This window comes from Hippopotamus amphibius, chromosome 9, assembly GCF_030028045.1.
Source record: "Hippopotamus amphibius kiboko isolate mHipAmp2 chromosome 9, mHipAmp2.hap2, whole genome shotgun sequence".
Classification (NCBI taxonomy): Eukaryota; Metazoa; Chordata; class Mammalia; order Artiodactyla; family Hippopotamidae; genus Hippopotamus; species Hippopotamus amphibius.
In genome coordinates this window covers 130519577-130542897 of record NC_080194.1, presented here as the reverse complement: position 1 = coordinate 130542897, position 23321 = coordinate 130519577, and the positions used below count along the sequence as shown (strand labels likewise).

Genomic DNA, 23321 nt, shown 5'->3' with positions numbered 1-23321 from the left:
TGAAATAAAAGATTGGCCTCTTTCATTTAGAATATGCAGTCTTTTCATGGCCTGATAGCTCATTTCTTTTTATCACTATTCAAATATGGAGGGACCAGGCATACTTTTAAAAGCTTTGCAAGTGATTGTAACGTGCAGACTGGACTAGGCCGGTTTCTACCCCGTGGATGGGGAAACTGAGGCCCAGATCAGGAAAGGGGCTTCAGGTCCTGCAGAGCTGGTGGAGGAGTGGGCCTCACTGCTCCCCCAGCTCCCCATCACCCTGGTGGGTCTTGTCAAAGCTTTGCTCCAGTCTGCCCCTAGGGCGGCCCCTCCTCATGCGCTGGGCACTCTCCCCTTTGATCTCCAGATCTTCTAGGGGTCCCCTGGGCCCCAGGGGGCACTGTCGGGAGCATCCTTTTCTGTAACTGAGTTGCACAGGGGTCCTCTGCTTTCCCCAGCAGCCCCCTTTCAGGCACATGCATGAGTTTCAGAGCCAGGCAGGCCCAGGTTGAATATGTGACCCTCTGTGAGCCTCAGTTTCCTCATTTGTAAGACAGAAATCCCACTTCATACGTGGTGGAAAGGACAAGATGAGACTGTGTTCCTGGACCGGGATTTGGGGTCAGGGAAGCCTGTCCCCCATTTTTCTCTCTTGTGTTCTTTCTCTTCCCAAGTGTTTGCTGTCCGCTGCGTTAGGTGATGCTCAGAGCTGGAGTGGCTCGGGAAGACTTCCTGGAAGAAGGGGCCCTGCTGCATACCCAGCTCCCACAGACCCTTCCTGTCCCCACTCTGCTTCTGAGCCCTCTCCTGCCTCCCTGCAGGTCCAGGCATCTGCCCGGCGCTACAAAGAGCGCAGCCTCAACGGCTCCCTGTCTGTACATGTGTCTGGTGAGAAGATGGTTCTGCTGGAGGCCAACGCCAGCCAGGACGCCCGAAGGAACAGCCGGGGCTGGGGTATAAGTGTCCTCCTCTGCCAGGAGGTCCTCAGAGCCCCCAGGGCTGTTCAGCTGCAGCTGTCTGGCAAGGTTGCCCCAGCCAGGTGACCACCCCCAGGTGGCCTGCGAGGGGGGAGGGGACCTTTGAGGTTAAAAGGCTGGCATCCTGGGAGATGGGAAGTCAACACCCAGAGGAGCCCTCTGGGACTGTGCCTGAATTACCCCCATTTGTGCTGTTCTTGATTTTAAGGCATTAGGGAATGGAAGGGAGGAGGCATTCAGTTTTACACTTCGATCTGTTTTCCTTTTTAGTTACAATGGCATTCATTATAGATGACTCGAAAGATTGTAATGATGAATAAGGGATAAAACAAAGATCACTAGAGGCAGTCATGGGAATATGTTGGTGTATTTCCCTCCATTTTGTCATTTCTGACTTATTTTCGCATATTGACATTTTCACTACGCCTGGGATAGGGAACCAGCCTGGGTTCAAATCCCAGCTCTGCCATCGCTACCTCAGGGCCCTTGGGCGAGACACTGTGTCCTTCTGTGCCTCAGTTCCTCAGTCTGCTTCTTCGGGTTGTTCTAGGATTAACTGAACAGCACGTGTGAATTCCAAACCAGCATCTGGCCTGTGAGAATGTTCATTCCCAGCTGCCGTAAAACTGCTCCACTGAGCACGGCACATTCTGGCACAAATTAGGCCTCTGTTAAATGTTCGTTCCCTTTTTCCTCTGCAGTCCCAGCTTTGGCAGCTTTTTTGAATTCAAGGAGATTTAAGGCTTTGGACATGGTCCTAGATAACCCTGTCCCTGGAATTACTGTCTACGGCTGTCTGTCCACCTGCCTATTCATCCATCTGTCTGACTGCACATCCTTATTCCCAATCTAAAAAGGGTTTGAGGCAGATTATGAAAATGTATATTGTTCTAGGTCAGGAATTGGCAAACTTTCAGTAAAGGGCCAGATGGTAAATGTTTTCGCATCTGTGGGCCATGTGGTCTCTGTTGCAAGTACTCTGTTGTTGTAGCACAAAAGCATCATAAACGACATGTAAATGAATGGGTGTGGCCAAGTTCCTTTGAAACTTTATTTACTAAACAGCTAGTGGGCTGGTTTTGGCCCACAGGCCCATAGCTTGCCAATTCTTATTCTGGGTTTTAAAAAATACATGAGGAAGTTAGGGTGAAGGGAAGGAAAAATGGGAAGGTGCTCAAAGTGGCATCAGTAAACAAAATACCTGCCATTTTCTAGAGTGGAATTGAAGATTTCACTTGGAGCTTCCTAGTAGCCAGTGCAAAAAGCGAAACCCACCAATGGCATTATTTATAGATAGTGCATTTCCTTGTGGGAAAACACACACACATTCACATACCTGTGTGAGAGTGCACCAAGGAAAGCATGGCTGATCTTGTTCCTGGTCTTGGTACCTGAGGGAAGTACCTCCCATGGTGTCCTATAAGGAACATACCATGTGGGTGATAGGGACCATGTCCCCTTCCCCAGTTCTCCAGGAAGTTTAACAGCAGGCTTCCTGGGGCTGTTTTTTCCCCTCATCCCTCACCATACTAATATGCATCAATAACTCATCAGCAATGTTAGCTCAACATCAGTAGTTCCATTTTCTCCTCCACTTTACAGAAGAAACTGAGGTTCAGGGAGGTTATGTCCTTGTGTAAAGCCACACAGTGAGTGAGCAGCAGCACTGGGATTTGAACTCACGTTTGACTGACCTCAAGCCCCATGACCTTAACCCCCTATTACACTGCATCCCTGTGGGCTAAGAGCCTAGCAAGGCAGTCCCATGATGGGTCTGGACTGTTGGGTTCTGGAACGCACCTCTCATGGCCTGACTTACTTATTTGAAGGGGAAAAATACCATTTGCCTTCAGGGATTGATGCCAGTGTTTTCCATGCCCCTGTCACTTTCCTTCCCAGGATTTGGTTGTTTTCCAAGGCACTGCTGGACCAAAACACAGCACAGCTTTTCCTCAAGGCATCTGAAGAGCAGAGGGGAGGCCGGGTCCTCACCCTGCAGAGCCAAGCCCAGCACACAGTGGCCACCTGGGCAGCCGTGCCCCATTTTCTGACTCTCACGGGCGTGCTGAAGCAGAAGGAGATGCTCAGAGAGGGTGAGGGCCTGGGGAACACCATGGGGCAGGGGTAGTGTGAATCTTGGGCACACACTTTCTATGAATCCACAGTGTAGATGAAATCCTACACAGTATTCCAGCGTCTACACACTGGTGAAACCCCTTTGTCGGAAATTAATACCCATTCAGACAAAGTGGATCTTCTGCTATCTAAATACTACAAAGGCTTCCTTGTGCAGGAGTTGTCAGAGCCTTGACATGCTAATGGAAGTTGGAAATATCCAGGAAGGTTAGGTGCAGTGTTCCCCAAACAAATGTTTTCTAACACTTTTTTTTCTTCTAGTTTTGAGCTATAATTGACACGTAGCACTGTATAAGTTTGTGTACAGCATCATGATTTGATTATACATCAGGAAACGATTACCATAGTAAGCTTCGTGAACATCCATCATCTCGTACAGACACAAAATTAAAGATATGGTGAGGACTCTTAGGATTTATTCTCTTAACAACTTTCATATATAACATAGACCAGTGTTAATTACATTACTCATGTTGCACATTACATTCCTAGTACTCATTTATCTTTTAACTGGAAGTTTGTACTTTTTTAAAAAAATTTTCATTGAAGTGTAGTTGATTTACAATGTTGTATTAATTACTGTTGTACACCAAACTGATTCAGTTGTACATATATATATATATATATATATATATATATACATACATATACATTCTCTTTATAAATATTCTTTTCCATTATGGTTTATCATAGGATATTGAATATAGTTCTCTGTGCTATACAGTAGGACCTTGTTGTTTATCCATTCTGTATATGAAAGCTTACTTCTGCTAACCCCAACCTCCCATTCCATCTCTCCCCCAACCGCCTCTGCCTTGGCGACCAGCAATCTGTTCTCTGTCCGTGATTCTGTTTCTGTTTCATAGATAGGTTCATTTGTGTCATATTTTAGATTCTACATAGAAGTGATATCATATGGCATTTGTCTTGTTCTTTCTGACTTATTTCACTTAGTATGGTCATCTCTAGTTGCATCCGTGTTGCTGCAAATGGCGTTTTTTTTTTTTTTTTAATGGCTGAGTAGTATTCATTGTTTATATACCACATCTTTATCCATTCATCTGTCGATGGACATTTAGGTTGTTTTCATGTCTTGGTTCTTGTGTATAGTGCTGCTATGAACATAGGGGTACTTGTATCTTTTTGAATTATAGTTTTGACCAGATATATGCCCAGGAGTGGAATTGCTGGATCATATGGTAACTCTATTTTTAGTTTTTTGAGGAACCTCCATACTGTTTTCCATAGTGGCTGCATCAAATTACATTCTCACCAAGAAGTTTGTACATTTCGATTGCCTTCCTCTAATCCCCCCCACCCCCCACCTCTGGTAACCACAAATCTGATCTTTTTTTTTAATTGCTGTATAGTTGATATACAATATTATATACGTTATAGGTTGTACAAAATAGTGATTCACAATTTAAAGGTTATGCTCCATTTAAAGTTATTACAAAATATTAACTGTATTCCCCGTGTTGTACAATATAGGCTTGTAGCTTTTTAATTTTATTCTTAATGGTTTGTACCTCTTAATCCCCCACCCTCATAATCCCCAACCCCAATCTTGCCCCTCCCCTATTCCCTCTCCCCACGGGTAACCACCAGTTTGTTCTCTGTATCTGTGAGTCTGTTTCTTTTTTGTTATATTCCCTAGCTTGTTTTATTTTTAGAGCCCACATATTGGTGATATCATACAGTATTTGTCTTTCATTGACTTGTTTCACTTAGCATAATACACTCCAAGTCCATCCTTGTTGGAAATGGCAAAATTTCATTCTTTTTTATGGCTAAGTAGTATTCCATTATATATATATATATGTGTGTGTGTGTGTGTGTGTGTGTGTGTGTGTGTGTGTGTGTGTGTGTATACACATACCACATCTTCTTTATCCATTCATCTGCTGATGGATGAATTGTGTCCACATCCTGGCAATTGTAAATAATGCTGCTCTGAACATTGGGGTTCATGTATCTTTTTGAATTAGTGTTTTCATTTTGTTTTTGGATATATGCCCAGGAGTGGAATTGCTGGATCACGTGGTAGTTCTGTTTTTAGTTTTTTTGAGAAACCTTCATACTGTTTTCCATAGTGACTGCACCAAATTACATTCTTACCAACAGCGTACAAGGGTTCCCTTTTCTCCATGTCCTCGCCAACATTTGTTATTTGTTCTTTTTGATGATAGCTGTTCTGACAGATGTGAGGTGATATCCACTGTGGTTTTAATTTGCATTTCTCTGATGGTTGATGATGTCGAGTGTCTTTTCATGTGCCTATTGGCCATCTGACTACCCTCTCCGGAAAAATGTCGATTCAGGTCTTCTGCCTGTTTTTTACTCCCGTTGTTTGTGCGGTTTTTTGTTTTTGTTTTTTGTTTTGATTTTGAGTTATATGAGCTGTTTGTATGTTTGGATATTAACCCCTTATCAGTTGTATCATTTGAAAACATTTTCTCTGTTCAGTAGGTTGTCTTTTTGTTTTGTCGATGGTTTCATTTCCTGTGCAAAAGCTTTTAAGTTTAATTAGGTCCCATAGCAGACGAGAAGTACTGGTGGTCCAGAGACCTTTGACCTTTGGTACAAAGATCTAGCCCAGTAATAGCACGTTGAGTGGTCTATCAGCGCAATCTTCACCAGACCTAGGAATGAGCCTTCCTAGCACCGTGGGACAAAATGGCCATGAAATGCCTCCCAAAGCAGGGTCACATTTATGACCATGAGGGGCCCTGTCAACTACAATTGGCACTCTTCATTGGGATTTGCCATCAACCTCTACATGTTGGGATTTGCCATCAGCCTCTACAAAGATTAAATCATGTGCTGCTGCAGCTGCTGACTTCCAACACCTCCTGAAAGGTCTTCAGGGTAGAGAGCTGAAATGAGGCACTCTGTGCTCTGGAAAAAACTGGCAGGACAGATCTTTAGATAGTTAGATATTTTCAGGAGCCAACTTTATGAGCCCAATTCTTGTATCTCCTCGAATCTAGAAAAGCAGTACAATCTTTCATGGTGACAACTGCTCCTCGTGACTAGCAGTTACCTGCACAACACTAGCAGAAACTTCTGTCAACAATTTGTGCTTGATTGCATGTTTTCCCCTTTCACCAAAACCACATATATGCTGATCTTTCCCCCTGCCTCTTTGAAACAGTTTCTCAGAGCTATCTGGAATGCTGTCTCCCCGGCTGCAGTCCTCCTTTTGGCCCAAATAAAACTTAACTCGGGAAAAAAAAAAGTTTAATTAGGTCCCATTTGTTTATTTTTGCTTTTATTTCCTTTGCTTTAGGAGACAAATCCAAAAAAATATTGCTATGATGTATGTCAAAGAATGTTCTGCCTGGGTTTTGCTCTAGGAGTTTTATGGTTTCTGGGCTTACACTTAGGTCTTTAGTCCATTTTGAATTTATTTTTGTATATGGTGTTATAGAATGTTCTAATTTCATTCTTTACATGTGGCTGTCCAGCTTTCCCAGCACCACTTGTTGAAGAGTAATCTCTTTTTCTACGAGTTTGTTTTTGAAGTATAATCGACCTACAACACTTGTTGGTTCCCGTTACACAACATAGTGACAGTATTTCTATGCATTTCAAACCGATCACCACCATAAGCCTAGTTATGATTTGTCACCATACAAACATATTACAGAGTTATTGGCTGTATTCCCCACACTGTACATCTTATAGCCATGACATTTATTTTGCAGCTGGAAATTTGTACCCTCACTTATGTCTCTCACCTGTTTCTTTCTTGCCCCACCACCCCACCTCTGGCAAATACCTGTTTGTTCTCTGCATCTATAACTCTGCTTCTGTTTTATATTTGTTCATTTCTTAAAAAATAAATTTATTTATTTATTGTCTGCATTGGACCTTTTTTACTGTGTGCAGGCTTTCTCTAGTTGCGGTGAGCGGGGGGAAACTCTTCGTTGTGGTGCGTGGGCTTCTCATTGTGGTGGCTTCTCTTGTAGAGCACGGGCTCTAGGCTCGAGAGCTTCAGTAGTTGTGGCTCACGGACTCAGTAGTTGTGGTTCATGGGCTTAGTTACTCCACGGTATGTGGAATATTCCCGGACCAGGGCTTGAACCCATGTCCCCTGCATTGGCAGGCAGATTCTTTTTTTTTTCACACTTCATTTTATTTTATTTTTAATTAATTAATTGATTGGCTGTGTTGGGTCTTTGTTGCTGTTTGGGTTTTTCTGTAGTTGTGACAAGTGGGGGCTACTCTTCGTTGTGGTGCATGGGCTTCTCATTGTGGTGGCTTCTCTTGTTTCAGAGCACAGGCTTTAGGTGCCTGTGCTTCAGTAGTTGTAGCACATGGGCTCAGTAGTTGTGGCTCATGGGCTTACTTGCTCCGCGGCACATGGGATCCTCCCGAACCAGGGCTGGAACCCTTGTCCCCTGCATTGGCAGGTGGATTCTTAACAACGGTACCACTAGGGAAGTCCCTCTTTTTTTCTTTTTTTTCTTTTAAATATTCTACATATGAGTGAAATCATATAGTATTTGTCCTTCTCTGTCTGACTTATTTCATTTAGCACAATACTAAGTCCATCCATCCATGTTGTCTCAAATGGCAAGATTTCATTCTTTTTATGGCTGAGTAGTATTCCATTATATATATATATGTCTATCTTTTATGTGTATGTATATATATATATATTTTACATCTTTATCCATTCATCTATCAATGGACATTTGGCTTGCTTCCATGTCTTGGCTATTTTACATAGTGCTGCAGTGAATGTAGGGGTGCATATGTCTTTTCTAATCAGTGTTTTCATTTTCTTCAGATAAATACCCAGGAGTGGATTTGCTGGGTCATATGGTGTTCAATTTCTAACTTTTTGAGGAATCTCCATACTGATTTTCAAAGTGCCTACATCTAATACTTTTTATTCTGACTTGACTTCAGACTTATAGAAAAGTGGCAAGAATATTACAGAGAATCCCACAGGCTCTTTACGCAGCTTCACCAATTAATGACATTTATCACTACTGCTTTCTCATTTTTACTCTCTTTCTGTCTCTTTTTCCTGTCTCCCTCTATATGTGTGTGTGTAAAACATTATTGTTTGCATATAAATTTTTTCTTGGTTGGGCCGCATGGCACGCAGGATCTTAGATCCCCGACCAGAGATTGAACCCACGCCCTCTGAAATGGAAGCACAGTTTTAACCACTGGACAGCCAGGGAGGTCTCCAAAATTTTTTTATTCTTGAGCTGTGTTTTACCAAGCTGCAGACATGATAGTTCTTCATCCCTAAATAGTTCAGTGTTTATTTCCAAAACATAAAGACATTTGCCTATATTCCACAAGTACAGTTCTCAAAATCAGAAAATTAACATTTATTTAATGCCATCATCTACAGACCTTATTCAGATTCCACCAGTTGTCCCACTAATGTCCCTGTAGTAAAAGAAAATCCTGGATTGTGTGTAACATTTAGTTGTGTTCTTTCTTTGGTCTCTTTTATTCTGGATCAGTTCCTCTGTATTTCTTTCTCTTTCATGATTACATTTTTTTTTTAAATAAATTTATTTATTTAATTTATTTATTGGCTACCTTGGGTCTTCGTTGCTGCACACGGGCTTTCTCTAGTTGCTGCGAGCGGGGGCTACTCTTCATTGTGGTGCTCAGGCTCCTCATTGTAGTGGCTTCTCTTGTTGTGCAGCACGGGCCCTAGGCCACGTGGGCTTCAATAGTTGCAGCACATGGGCTCAGTAGTTGTGGCTCACGGGCTCTAGAGCACAGGCTCAATAGTTGTGGCGCACAGGCTTAGTTGCTCCATGGCATGTGGAATCTTCCCAGGGCAGGGCTTGAACCCGTGTCCCCTGCATTGGCAGACGGATTCTTTACCACTGTGCCACCTAGGAAGTCCCTTTCATGATTACATTTCAAATGGCACAGGTCAGTCAGTTTGTAGAATATCCCTCATTTGAGGTTTTTCGGATGCTTCCCCATGACTGCTTTCAAAAAAGCCTTGATGGCAGAATACCACCTGATGTCAGTTTGTCCCAGTACTATTGGTGACATCAGTTTTGATCACTTGATTAAGGCAGTATCTGCCAAGTTTTTTCACTGTTAAACATTTTTTCCCTTTGTTTGCTAACTTCATAAAAGAAGTGGAGAAGTGCTTTCTTCCGTTCTGTTTTCTCTTTTTCTTTTAATTTATTCATTTATTTATTTTTGGCTGTATTGGGTCTTCGTTGCTATGCACGGGCTTTCTCTAGTGGTGGCAAGAGTGGGCTACTCTTCATTGTGGTGCTCGGGTTTCTCATTGTGGTGGCTTCTCTTGCTGTGGAGCACAGGCTCTTGGCACACGGACTTAAGTAGTTGCGGTGCACGGGCTTAGTGGCTCTGAGGCATGTGGGATCTTCCTGGCTCAGGGCTTGAACCCGTGTCCGATGCATTGTCAGGCGGATTTGTAACCGCTGCGCCACCAGGGAAGTCCCTCTTCCCTTCTGTTTTCTGAAGGAGCTTGTATAAGATGTGTGTGAATGCGTCTGTAATTATCTAATGGACTCTACCAAAAATCCATCTATAGTTTTCGTTGTGGAATTTTTTTTTTTTTGGAAAATGAATAGATTTATAAATCTATTCAGATTTCCTATTTCATCATGTGTCATTTTGTGTGTTATATTTTTCAAGGAATTTGTCCACCTCCACTGAATTGTCAAATATATTGTCGTAGTGGTTCATTGTGTGCATTACGACCCCGTTAATGTACGCAGGGTCGATAACAATACCCTTGCTTTCATTCGTGAGAGTTGTTACTTGTGTTTCTTCTCCCTCTTCCTTATTAGTCTAACTAGGATTTTGTCGATTTTTTTGATCCTTTCAAGGAACTAAATTTTGGTTCTGTTAATTTTCTCTCTTGTTGTCTCTTTACAATCCCATTGATTTCAGCCATTATCTCTGCTATTTCCTTTCTTACACTTAGTTTGGGTTTACTTTGCTCTTCTTTTTATAATTTATTTATGGCAGATCCTCAAGCCATTGATTTTCAGACCTTTTTTTCTTTTCTAATGTGAGCATGTAAAACCATACACATTCCTTTAGCTGCATCCCACAGATTTTGACATCATGTATTTTTAGCATTTATTTTGAAATATTTTCACATTTCTCTTGTGACTTCTTCTTTGACCCGTATATTTGAAGTGTGTTGCTTAATTTCCAAATATTTGAGATTTTTCTAGATAGCTTTTATAAAAAATAAATTTATTTATTTATTGGCTGCATTGGGTCTTTGTTGCTGTGTGTGGACTTTCTGTAGATGTGGCAAGTGGGGGCTACTCTACATTGTGGTGTGTGGGCTCCTCAGTGTGGTGGCTTCTCTTGTTGCAGAGCACAGGCTCTAGGTGCATGGGCTTCAGTAGTTGTGGCTCATGGGCTCAAGAGTGCAGGCTCAGTAGTTGTGGCACACAGGCTTAGTTGCTCCACAGCATGTGGGATCTTCCCAACCCAGGGATTGAACTTGTGTCCTCTGCATCGGCAGGCAGATTCTTAACCACTGCACCACCAGGGAGGTCCTCCAATTGCGTATGTTTTAGAAGTTTCTGTATTGTTCCACAGATCTCTGAGGCTCTGTTGATCTTTTTTAGTCCTTTTTCTCTTTTCTTTGGATATCTATCAATCTGTCTTCCAGTTCACTAGCTCTTTCTTCTCCAAACACCACCCAATAAAAATTTTAAGACCATCCAATAATTTTTTTTAAATCACAGATTTAGTATATTTTTTTAGTTCTAGAATCACCACTAGGTTATTTTTATTAATTTCTATTTTGCAGCTGAGGTTTCCTATCTGCTCATTCAATACAAGAATATTTTCCTTATATTTTTGAGCATGGTTGCAAGAGCTGTTTTAAAATCTTCGTCTGCTAATTCCAGTGTCTAGGTCATCTTGGGGTTGATCTCTCTTCATGATTGCCCTTTCTCTTAAATATGGGTTACATTTTCCTATTCCTTTGTACATCTAGTAATTTGAAATTATATTCTGGACATTTTAATGATGTTAAGACTCTGATTCTTTTATATTTCTCTGAAGAGTATTATCATTTTTTTAAATTTTAGCATGCAGTTAACTTGGCTGGGCTCAGAATCAAAACTCTGTCTTTCCTGTGGTGGGCTGCAGTGGAAATAATTTTCAGCTCTTTTATCTTAGCTGGTCTACTTTGAGTCTGCCCCACCCTGGTGAAGCTCAAGGATTAGCTTTGGACAGAGTTTATAGGTAGGATTTGGGATTCCCCCATGTGGCTCCTTCTGGAATTTCCCACTTCACTTTCCATTTACTGTTGTCACCTTGAACTCTGTTCTCTGAGTCTTTCATTGGTAAGACCACAGATTTCTGTCCGAGTTTTGCTCACCCTACATGACACCAAAAAGAATAAAAACATGCAGCTCAACTACTGCTGGTCCTTTCCTCCAAGTGTTAGCTCCCCTCCGTTGTCTGTGGGTTCGAGGTCACTCGCAGCCACTTCAGGTAATTGTTTCATATACTTCGTCCAGAGTGTACAGTTGTTACTTTGGTAGGGTTAGTCCGTTTAAGTGTCCCCACCATTAATGGAAATAGAACTCCTCCTGTGTCCTTTTGACATGTCCCTATCATTCCCTGACCACTTACTTCCTTTATGACCAAAAAGATGTTTCAGTCTCATGTTATGTTTTCCTTGTTATGGAATAAGCCATTTTCCCAAGGATTCCTGCTTCCTTTTTGCGCGAAATGGTATTTAGAAACTAAGATTTGGTTTCTAGGTGTGTTTATTCCTACTGAAGTATCAGTCTTTCTAGCCCCTCTCAGTGGACAGACCAAGAAAATAGGTGTATGTGTACATACATACACACACACCTGTATTTATCTATCTACGGATATATGTTTACAACCATTCGTTTGTAGTTCTAATCCATTATCAAAAAGCTCATTCTATTTCTTCCCCCTTTTCATATTTCTTATTCCCTTCTTCAACAGTGAGAAACCTGGCTCCAATTATCCACAATATATTTAGTTATTTGTTCAGCCCTTGGATAACATAGAAAGGAGTCAGAATTACTAACCTATACCTTTCAGAAAGTAAACCCTTTTAACTAGAATTCAGCATTTGTTTAGAGTTCTTCTTGTCTTTAGCCTGAGGGTGTAAATTCAAACACTTGGTGTTTAAACATTAGTGGAGGTTAATCTCCCACCCACCCCATGTGATGCTGTTAATCGTTTGAAATACAGTTGGTTCACTGGTTTCTGTTTGTATTCTGTTTTCAGGTTTCCTCTATCTTTATTGATTTTGTGTATTTATTTTTTGATTATGTGAAACATTAACAAGGTTCCAAAAGTCAGATTACACAAAAAGGGATCTTTTGCCCAAGCATCCTTGACCATAGCCTCCTAGCTGGACATCTATCCAGGGCCCAGTGTCTCAGAATCTGAAGGCTCTGCTTCTCCACCAGCCTTGAGGGAATAGTATCGTTCTTTAATGTTATAGTAATATTAGCAGCTGTTAACACCGATGCTCCTACTTTCTTTTTTTTTTAAGCTCTTTATTGGAATATAATTGCTTTACACCCGTTGTACCAGTTTTTGCTGTACAATGAAGTGAATCAGCTGTATTTATGCATATATCCCCATATCCCCTCCCTCCCGCGACTCCCTCCCACCCTCCCTGTCCCAGCCCTCTAAGTCATCACCCATCATTGAGTTGATCTCCCTGTGTTATGCAGCAGCTCCTTCCTAATTTCTAATTGGTTAAGTTGTGGCATAATCAAATTGCGTAATAAAATACCTGTCTAAAGATCAAATGACATAAGTTTAAAAAAATTTAAACACAATCAAGTAAAAAATGTGACAGCAGGGTACTGTTCTCAAGTTTACTTTGAATTACACTGATGGTCTCCCCTTCATCTTTCTTAAATTTATCATTTGTAGCTGATAACTAACAGACCCTCACGCTGATCTCTTAACACACATTGCTTTTTTTCTTTTTTTTGGCTGCGTTGGGTCTTTGTTGCTGTGCGCAGGCTTTCCCTAGTTGTGGTGAGCAGGGGCTACTCTTTGTTGTGGTGCACAGTCTTCTTGGTGCAGTGGCTTCTCTTGTTGCGGAGCACAGGCTCTAGGTGCGCAGGCTGCAATAGTTGCAGCATGTGGGCTCAGTAATTGCAGCATGCGGACTCAGTAGTTGTGGCTCGCGGGCTTTAGAGCGCAGGCTCAGTAGTTGTGCGCACGGGCTTAGTTACTCCGAGGCATGTGTTATCTTTCTGGACCAGGGATCAAACCCATGTCCCCTGCATTGGCAGGCGGATTCTTAACCACTGTGTCACTGGGGAAGTCCAACACATTGCTTTATTTTTGAAGGCAATTATTGACATATAATTTCTTGGGGTATAATTTACATATGGGGAAAACCCTTTATGTTTTGAGAAATTCATAGAGTTGTGTACCCACCAACAGTCTTGATACAGAACAGTTCCATCAACCCACCCCATCCCTGGCAACCACTGAGATGTCACCTGTCCCTATAGATGGGCTATTCTAGGATGTCACATGAATGGAATCATATAGTATGTAAACTTTGAGTGTAGCATCTTTTGCCCAACATGATGTGGTTGAGATTCATCCAAGTTGTATGTTTCAGTAGTTTTTTCCCCTTTTTATCAGTGAGTAATATTCTATTGTATGGTTATACTGTGGTTTATCCATCCACAGTTGAAGGATATTTGAGTTGTTTCCAGTATTTTCCAGTTATGAATAACGCTTCAATAATCATTGGTCTATAGGTTTTTGTGGGAACATATGGTTTCATTTCTCTTGGGTGAATACCTAGGAGTGTGATTGCTGCATTGTATGGCACGTATATGTTTACAGGAAACTGCCAGACTGTTTCCAGAGTAACAGTACCATTTTCCATTTCCACCAGCGATGTGTGAGAATTCTAGTTGCTCTGCATCTTTGCTAGCAATTAGTACTGTCAGTTTTTGGCTTTGGGGTTTTTTTGTTTTTGTTTCTGTTTTTATCATTCTAATTGTTTTTATAGTTGTATCTCATTTTGGTTTTAATTTGCATTTCCCTAATAACTAATTTTGTTGAACATCTTTTTATCAGCTTATTTGCTGCTTGTAAATCTTTTTTGGTAAAGTGTCTATTCAGACCTTTTGCCCATTAAAAAAAATCAAGTTGCTTGTTTTTTATTATTGAATTTGGGAATCATTTATACAAGTCCTTTATCAGATATGTGTTTTGAAAATATCTTCTCCTGATCTGTGGCTTGTGTTAATTTTTTTAATGGTGTATTTTGAAAAGTGGAGCTTTTAAATTTTGATAAAGTCTGATTTATCTTTTTTTCTTTTATGAATCATGCTTTTGATGTCGTATAAGAAATATTTGCCTAACCTGAAGCCACAAATTTTTCTCTCATATTTTTTTTCTAGAAGTGTTATGATATTAGGTTTTAAATTTAGGTCTGTGGTTAATTTTATTTATTTATTTACTTATTATTGAAGTACAGTTGATTTACAATGTTGTTAGTTTCAAGCGTATAGCAAAATGATTGTTATATATATGTACATATATTTTTTTTCTTTTTCAGAATGTCTTCCATTATAGGTTATTATAAGATACTGAATATAGCTCCCTGTGCTATATAGTAGGACCTTGTTGTTTATCTCTTTTATGTACAGTAGTGTGCATCTGTTAATCCCAAATTCCTAATTTATCCATTCTCCACCATTTCCCCTTTGGTAACCATAAGTTTGTTTTCTATGTCTGTGTGTCTGTTTTTGTTTTGTAAATAAGTTCATTTGTGTCATATTTTAGATTCCACATATAAGTGATGTCATATGATATTTGTCTTTCTCTGATTTACTTCACTTAGTATGATAATCTCGAGGTCCATCCATGTTGCTGCAATGGCATATTTTATTCTTTTTTTATGGCTGAGTAATATTCCATTGTATATATGTACCTTATCTTTATCCATTCATCTGTTGATGGACACTTAGGTTTCTTCCGTGTCTTGGCTATTGTAAATAATATTGCTATGAATATTGGGGTGCATGTATCTTTTCTTTTTTTAATTTTTATTTTATATTGGAACATAGTCAATTAACAATGTTGTGTTAGTTTCAGGTGTACAGCAAAGTGATTCAGGTATGCATATACATGTATCTATTTTTTTTCAAATTCTTTTCTCACTTAGGTCATTACAGAATATTGAGCAGAGTTCTCTGTGCAATACAGTAGGTCCAGTTTGTTATCTATTTTAAATCTAGTAGTGCGTACATGTCAGTTCCAAACTCCCAGTCTACCCCTCACCTCTACCCTCCCCCTTGGTAACCATAAGATCTTTGTTCTCTAAGTCTATGAGTCTGTTTCTGTTTGTAAATAAGTTCAACATTTTTTTTCCCCACAAATAAGCAATATTATTTGTCTTTCTCTGTCTGACTTACTTCACTTAATATAATGTGGATAATCTCCAGGTCCATCCATGCTGTTGCAATGGCATATTTCATTCCTTTTTATGACTGAGTAATATTCAGTTGTATGTATATACCACGACTTCTTTATCCATTCATCTATTGATGGACACTTAGGTTCCTCCATGACTTGGCTATTGCCAGTAGTGCCGCTATGAACACTGGGGGGATTAGAGTTTTCTTCTTTCCTGAATATATGCCCAGGAGTGGAATTGCTGGATCATATGGTAACTCTATTTTTAGGTTTTTTAAGAACTTCTATACTGTTCTCCATAGCGGCTGTACCAGCATACATTCTCACCAACAGTGTAGGAAGATTCCCTTTTCTTCTGTGGTTAATTTTGAATTAATTTGTGTATATGGTTGGGTAAAGTTCATGGTAGTTTTTTTTACATGTAGATTAATCAATTCATCACATTTATTAAAAAGACTACCCTTTTCCCAGTTAGTGACCTTTGCACTTTTGTCAAAAATTATTCCTTATTTGTATATGGGTCTATTCCTGAATTCCACACTGTTCCACGTACATTATTTCACACTAGTTAACATTTTGTAGGACATGATGACATAGGGCCCTACAATGTAAGGAATTTGTAAAAAGATGATGACAAGATTCTGCGAGAAAGTTCTGTCTGTACGGAAAGTGCTCTGCACTCTGTGATAGAGGTTAGCAAGAGCTCTATGTCTGGAAGCACAGAGCAATGGTGTCTAGCCCAGCCTGGGGGGTGCAGAAAAGCCAGGGAAGGCTTCTGGGAGGTGGTGACCCCAGAGTCAAACCTTGAATGAAAGGAGAGAGGTATAAGGGCACTTGGACCACGTCAAGGCCCTACTAGAGCCCAGTGTAGTCAGCAGACATAAATGGTTCTGATAAGAGCAAGAATTTCCCTAATGCATGTTATGTATGGGCATGGGACTAGCTCAAGGGTGTGGAATCTTTTTCTCCAGGAGAGTGGAAGAGACCTCTGAGCAATTTTCTCTCTCTAGAATTCCAGGTTGGACCCCTTGAGGCTTTCTGGGTCTCAGTTTTGTTGTCTGTAAAATGGGGCCATTCCATTACTGTGATCTATTAATCTCCTGAGCAGGATTCAGCACTGGTATTAACAGACATGCCTTATCAGGCTTGCTCCTTTTTTGCCAAAGCTCTTTTATTTGTGAATTAGCTTGCTTTGTCCTTGGAGCATCCTGGGGTAGGGGTGGGGGGAGGGGGGTGGGCTGGTTTAATCTGGTCCATTTCCCAGATAGGAGTTAGAATTACATCAAGGATCTAGGAACTTCCTGCCCCAGGATTCTTTTCCTTCCTTCCCAAAGCAGTCCAGTACCCTGGGCTGACCCTCTTCTTTGTACGGGTCCTCTCCCATCCTCTGCAGGTACCATCAAGGTCACTGCCGACTCTGCTGTGCTGGGATTCATCTTGCGGGACAAACATGAGAAGGCGGGGAACAGCACCAGTGTGCACAGTGTGACCTGCTTCCTTGCCCAAAACGGCAGCCGGGCCTTCCCGGGAGAGCTCCAGCTGAGGGGGCGGCTGCAGGCCCAGACGGGGAGCCTTGAGGGCCAGGCCAGCTTCCGTGCTGACACGGCCAGCCTGGCTCTGGGTGGGGTCTGCACCTGGGGCCCTGGGCATGACCATCTTTCGGGCAGACTGAGTCACAACATCCACACCTTGAGTGAGGCAGGTAGGAGGGGTGGATAGGGCCCAACGGTTTCCTCCCCCAAAGACTCCCAAGGCCTGAAGCCAAGGGAGTTAAAGGAGCTCTCAGTCCCCAAATCCACCTTCAGCTCTATTTCCCCCACACTGCCACTGGCTTCTCCCAGTGCCTCTGTCTTCGGTGGGCTGTTATTCAGCCAGAACACCAGTTGCTACCCAGTACAGACACACCTCCAAACTGGGGGGCAGACAGCCCTGCCACCTGCCCCTCCCCCAGGCCTCCCCACCTCCAGTCCAGCTTCTCTACCTTGGAAGCCTGGTCTAGCAGGGCCTCTAGGATGGTCCCGGCACTGCAGTTAGGAAACAGCTCAGACACCCCCAGCTCTAGCTTCTTGCGGACATTTCCACAGCACCTTTGAGAGGGACCCAGAGATACAGCAACAAGAGAAGAGCACGGGATCAGACCCCGGTTCCCCTGGTGCTTTCTGAGAGCCCATCCGTGTCTTCCGGGAGGTGGGAATCCAAAGGGGACTCGGGGCCTATCACTTGCTAGGTGTGGCCGTGAGGTATGAGGTGAGAGCTGGGGGGGTGAGTCTGCCTCAGGGCTCGGGGGACCCTCCAGAGAGAAGCGGGGCCGCCAGAGACCCCATTCTGGCTCCCGTGGAGCGTACCGTCTCCGTGGTCCTCTCGTCCCCAGGACTCCCCAGCGAGGCAGAGATGCTCCTGTTACACACCCATATGGCTTCCAACCTCTCCCTGCGTGTGATGCTGCGTCGTGCGGGGAGTCAGCTGGATGCCGCCCTTGGCCTGGAGGGCCCAGCCGCCAGCGCCCGCGGCAGCCGGCTCCGTGCCAGCCTCAGCCACACAGTGCCTGGCCTCGGGCGCTGGGGCCTCCCCTTCTCCGTGGACGGCCGCGGGCACGTGCAGGTGGGTGAGGGGGCTGGGCCCAGGCCATGTGGGGGCGGTGGGTCCGAGGGACACCCATGGCTTGGCTTCTGCCCAGAGCGTGGGACCTAGTCTGGCAGCTGGGCTGGCGGTGAGCGTGGACGGCAAGCCGCTTCATGTAGCCCTGGAGGGGAGAGGAGCGGGCGGCCGCCGGGGGCTGGCCCTGGGGCTGCACCACGGCCTCTTGAGGCTCCAGGGGAGTGACCCGAGGTCCCCATGCGGGTGGGGCCCACTGCCTCTACAGCTTCTCTAGTCACCTTCCAGCTCCCATCAGCTGGCCCCTCCTACCGCCCCAGCCCCTCCCACCTTCCCTCCCAGCCTCTCACCAAATTTCCCGTCCTCCCTTCTTCCCATCCATTCTTTCTCCTTTCCTCCCACCCTCCCCTCCCATCCATCCACCCACCCTCCTTCCTCCCCAACTCTGCCTACTCCTCTTTTGTCCACTTGCCCTCCTGTCCTCCTGTCAACGCTCCCTCCTCTGCTCTCATACATGGAAGTGTAATCGAGGCAGCCCCCTTGGAGCCACACTGAGTCTATCTGGTAAAATGAAAACTGCTGAGACTCTCGCCCTTCACCTCGTGTTCTGGGTACCTCCCCTGGAGAAACCTGGAACACTACACAAGGAAACACACACACAGTTGTCTTTTGCATTGTTGTCAAGAACAAAAAGCAGGAAGCCACCTCTGTGTCCAGCACAGGTGTGGCTAAACCATCCAAAGTGTGCAACTGTCAGGGTGAGTGAGCAAGGTGTGAGGCCTGAAGACAGGATGCTTCATCACTTACTGACTGTGTGACTTCAGGGCAGTTGCTTACTCTCTCTGTGCCTCAGTGTTCTCATCTGCAAAATGGAACTGTTAATAATCCCTGCCTCTCGTGGTTCCCTTGAGGATCAGATTAGGAACCCATTAGAACCTGGCACACAGGCCCTGTGAGATGTGAGCTCTGGTTACTTCTATTTTTGACAATGCTGTGGGTTAGCACTTAGGTCAGCACAAACCTCTCTTTGGGGGTTCTATTCCCAGGAAGGCCATCACAAAGGGAGACGGGGTCAAACTAGATCTCAGTACTCTGTCTGGGGTCAAGGTCGGGGGAAGACACCTCATGCCTACTCAAGCCCCCTCCCCACCCCGCGGGTCTCCCTAGGTCAACTGCAGTGGAGACACCTTGTCTTCCCAGCTGTCAGGGCTCTGCCGAGGGAACATCACCAGCTGGCCTCTCGAGGTACGGGGGTCTCTATGACAGGCAGGGCAGTGGTGAGATGGTGGTCTGCCTTCGGGGATGGGAAGGGACAGGGGGCAGGCATGGCCTGAGCACCACGGGCTGCCTGCTGGATGGTCTAGGGTCTGTGGCCACTGCCAGGCCAACCCACACGGTGCCCTCCTCCATGTCCTCCATGTCACCAGTGACATGTGGCCCAGCCCAACCTGACAGCAGATGGGTGGTCCCTTCTCTAAGCACACGTAGACATTGACCCAGCATCTAAGTGTTCCAAGCCAGCCTCTGCCACAGGGGGCTGGGCTGGTGACAGGTATATCTGGGCCTTTCGAGGGAGACAGACCGTGGAGCTCACAGGCGCACATGCTGCCTGGGCTGGGGCACTGCGCAGCTTAGGTAGCGCTGAGCTCTCCGGGGCCAGGGCACAGGTGGACGGAAAGCCCTCTCCTTTGAAGGCAAAGGATGGCTGGGAGGCCTGAGCACAGAACCTGGACTCCCTGATCTCCAGTGGGCCCTGTGGCTCCTGAACCAAGAGCTGTAGGTGAACTGGACCTTGTCAGTGCCGCCCTGTGGGCAGCTGGGTGGGCAGCGGGTTGTAGGTTGGCTCGGCTGAGCTCTCAGCCCAGCTGGCTGTGGGGGGCCAGCCGTGAGCATACCCTAGAGGCCACCATGGGGGGAGAAGGACAGCGGTTTTTCTGCCCCTGAGGCCACTCCTGAGGACCTGCTTGGGGCCTAGGGAGACAGGAGCCTGGAGGTGCTGAGTGGGTGCTGAAGGGTGTCCGGCCTGGGGCACTGCCTGGGGGCCCTGGGAGCTGATGCTGCGGGCTCGCTGCCTGGTTGTTCAGATGGAGGGAACATGGCCTCCTCAGGGAGGACTGTTTCTGCCAACTTCACCTCTGTGAGCACAAAAGGTGAAATGCTTTCATCCCTCCAGCTTGCGCAGTGGTAGCGGCTCCACCCAATACAGGGAGACCCAAGGACCAGAAAATCAGACCAACACAGCTTCCTGCCCAGACCTGCCACTCACCTGCTGTGTGACTTTCAGTCAGGCCTTAACCTCTCTGAGCCTCAGTCTCATCATTAGTAAACTGCATGTGGCAACACCAACCTTAAGCTGTCGAACATAAAATGGGCCGACGCAGGGCAGGTGGCAGCTCAGTTGCCCTACTTTCAGCTACCAGGGAATCATGATCTCATTTTACTGGCATGGAAACTGAGGCTCGGAGAGGTGAAGTCACCTTCTGAAGGTCCCACAGTGGCCTGAATGGCAGGAGGGTTGGCCGAGAGAATTGAGGATCAGGATTGAAAGGGTCTTCATGGGCTCGACAGCTGGGGCTGCCTCCCCACAGAGGAAACTTAAGACTGAGGGGTCACGTGGAGTTAGTAGCTACATGTACGAGCAAGACTCAGGGCTGGGGCGGGGGGTGATTGCTGCAAAGACTAACTGTGCAGGAGGGTTAGGACAGGAGCTGTGAACGGATGGCCCTTCCCTCCAAGAGCCGGAAAGGGCTGGAAATTGGGCATCCCTTACTCCTGGAGCAAGCCAGTGACATCCAAGCAGGAGAACCCATGCCCTGGGCCCCAGGGGCAGCACTCCCAGCTCTGTGGCTCCTTTGTGGCCTCCGTTTAGCTGGGTGGGTGTGATGCGTGGGTTCGCCATGCCGTCGGTGACACTGTCCCACACCACCCAGCGCTGGGTGACAGGCAGGGGCTGAGAGCAGCTTGTGGTTCTCTCACGGGGGCACAGATGCCCAAGGACCCCGCAGCCCTGAGAATACACCACCTGGAGGCACGGTGACTTCCATTTGGGGCATTAAGAGGGACGTGTCCAGACCAGAGAGGCTGAGAGGCCTGAGGCTCCATCGTGGTGAAGAGAGGAGGGAACGGGAGGAGGTACCAGAGACCTCACGGGGGAGTAGGCAACAGGGACCCTAAAGTGTGCTGAACGGTCGAATTTCTTGACTCCCTGGGAGGCCGGTTTCAGCTCTTCAGAGAGAAGTGCTTCGCAGGAGTGTCACCTGTTAAGGGGGGTGGTGGATGCCCCCGGGGGGTGGAGACGCCCTTGACCCCCTGTGGCCAAGCACAGGGTGGACACACTTGGGGGGGTGTTGTAGGGACACCTGCTTGGCCTCACCTTGCCTTTCTTGGTGGCAGAATCCAGCTGCACTGATCTTGAATGGCTCCGTCCTGGTCCATGCCTTTGGGGCCAGCGCTCAGGTATCTTCTGGGGAGAGCTTTGCTCGGGCCCACGTCCACACAGCCTGCGGCCACCATGCCTGCCTGGACACCAGCCTCGAGCACGCATGGCCTGCACTTCAGGCACTGGGGGTGCCTCCCGACAACCACATCCGAGTGTCTGTTGGGGGAGACCAACTCCCCAGGGCCCAGCTGGAGGTGGTCCTGGGTCCCTGCACCCTGAGTGCCCATGGGGACGTCAGGACAGAGGCCAGCACCACACACAACTGGACCCTGGCCCTGGTGAATCGCTGCCCCCTGCTGGAGGTAAGCCCCTGCCCCATGGTCAGTGCGGGCTCCTACCTCCCCACAAGTTATTAACTGCCTACTGTATGCCCAGCTCTGCACTCAGCATGAGAAACGTTCGTCTTTTTTTGCTGTTGTCACTTGAATTGGGGGACTTGTTGACTACAAAGCTTTGAGCTCAAAACGGGACCAGAACTTAATTTTCTCCCCTTTTACAACGGACCCTCCTGAGACACTGGTTCCCTTCCATTCTGGGGCTCAGGTTGGTTCTGTCCTCACATGTCCTGGGATTAAGGGTCCAGGAGTGAGGATGAGAAGAGTACAGAGTGGCACCCGGTGTTTCTTAGGGCACACGTGCTGAGCGCCCTCGGAGGCTCCTTCAGCCCTCACCCTGGGGGGGAAGGGGCTGCTTGTACCCCTCATCCCCAGTGATGCACTGGGCCCAGAGAGGTGGGGGGGCCTCTCTTTCCCATCTTGGGCCAGTGCCCCCACGTGGGGTGTGTCTTCGGCCCCAGTGGAGCGAGTTGCTTAAGGTCTCTGCCCTCCAGCCAATGAACGTTGATGTCAGTGATCCATTTCCAACAGCCAGCGCTTTTGGAGTGCCTGGCTCTGGGCTCACAAGTCACGAGTATTAACTTCCATCTCCCAGCAACTTATGATGCTATGACCACCTCCCGTTTTAGACATGGGTGAGCTGAGGTCGCAGGTTTGGAAAGAGCGAGTCGGTGGTGGAGCCAGAACTTGAGCCCCCGTCTCTTGATGGGGTACCCTTGATATCGGTCACCTTGCAGAGGGAGGTGCTGATAGATTTCAGGCTGCGGGGCCACCACTGCCCTCTTCCCACCCAGGCCCGTCTCCAGCTCTCCCACCTCGGCTTCCGGAGCTGCCCCTAAGTCCAGCCGCTTTCCCCATATTCCAGGCCACGGTAATCCCACGGGCCCTGCACTCTGAGGGCAGCCTGAGCTGGGGCCCTTGTCAGTTCAACCTGGCTGCGGGCCTCCAAAGTGACTGTGGAGACGCCCAGCTGCAGCTGGCCTGCATCTGTGGGCCCCAGACCTCGGTCCCAGGGTGCCTGTCCTACACCCTGCCCCTGCTGGGCCTCCTGGCCCCGCCGCCCGTGGCGTCCTGGCCCTCCAGATGGGGCCATGCCGGCTGCAGGGCGCACTGGAGCGGCACACCGGGAGCCGGAGCGCGTGGACACTGGCCACCGAGCCGGGCTGCCCGCTGCTGGAGGTGTGTGTGGCGGGCTGGTGAGGTGACCGGAGAGAGAGCTTCCAGAGCCCCTGTCAGCATGAGGCCCGAGCCCAGCTGGCACCCCACTCCAGGGGCTTCCCAAGACCCCAGCTACTATTTCCCAAAAGCTCTGTCTGGTACTTGGTTCCTCTCATCGCTAAATCTGTGTCCCCATTTGGCAGAAGAGGAAATTGAGGCTGGGAGAGATTAGAGGCACGCAGTGCTGTGAAACTATAGGGCCAC

The 23321-nt window shown here is 46.2% G+C and overlaps 1 protein-coding gene across 1 annotated transcript in view; it reads left to right on the top strand.

Moving 5' to 3' along the window:
* Window positions 1–23321, top strand: part of LOC130861610 (uncharacterized) — a 169693-nt gene that overhangs the window by 93940 nt on the left and 52432 nt on the right. The window contains exons 37-41 of the mRNA XM_057750656.1: window positions 804–1021; window positions 2859–3052; window positions 16924–17232; window positions 17902–18131; window positions 19293–19370. Of these exons, the coding sequence (XP_057606639.1) occupies window positions 804–1021; window positions 2859–3052; window positions 16924–17232; window positions 17902–18131; window positions 19293–19370 (1029 nt within the window). The remainder of the gene's footprint in view (window positions 1–803; window positions 1022–2858; window positions 3053–16923; window positions 17233–17901; window positions 18132–19292; window positions 19371–23321) is intronic.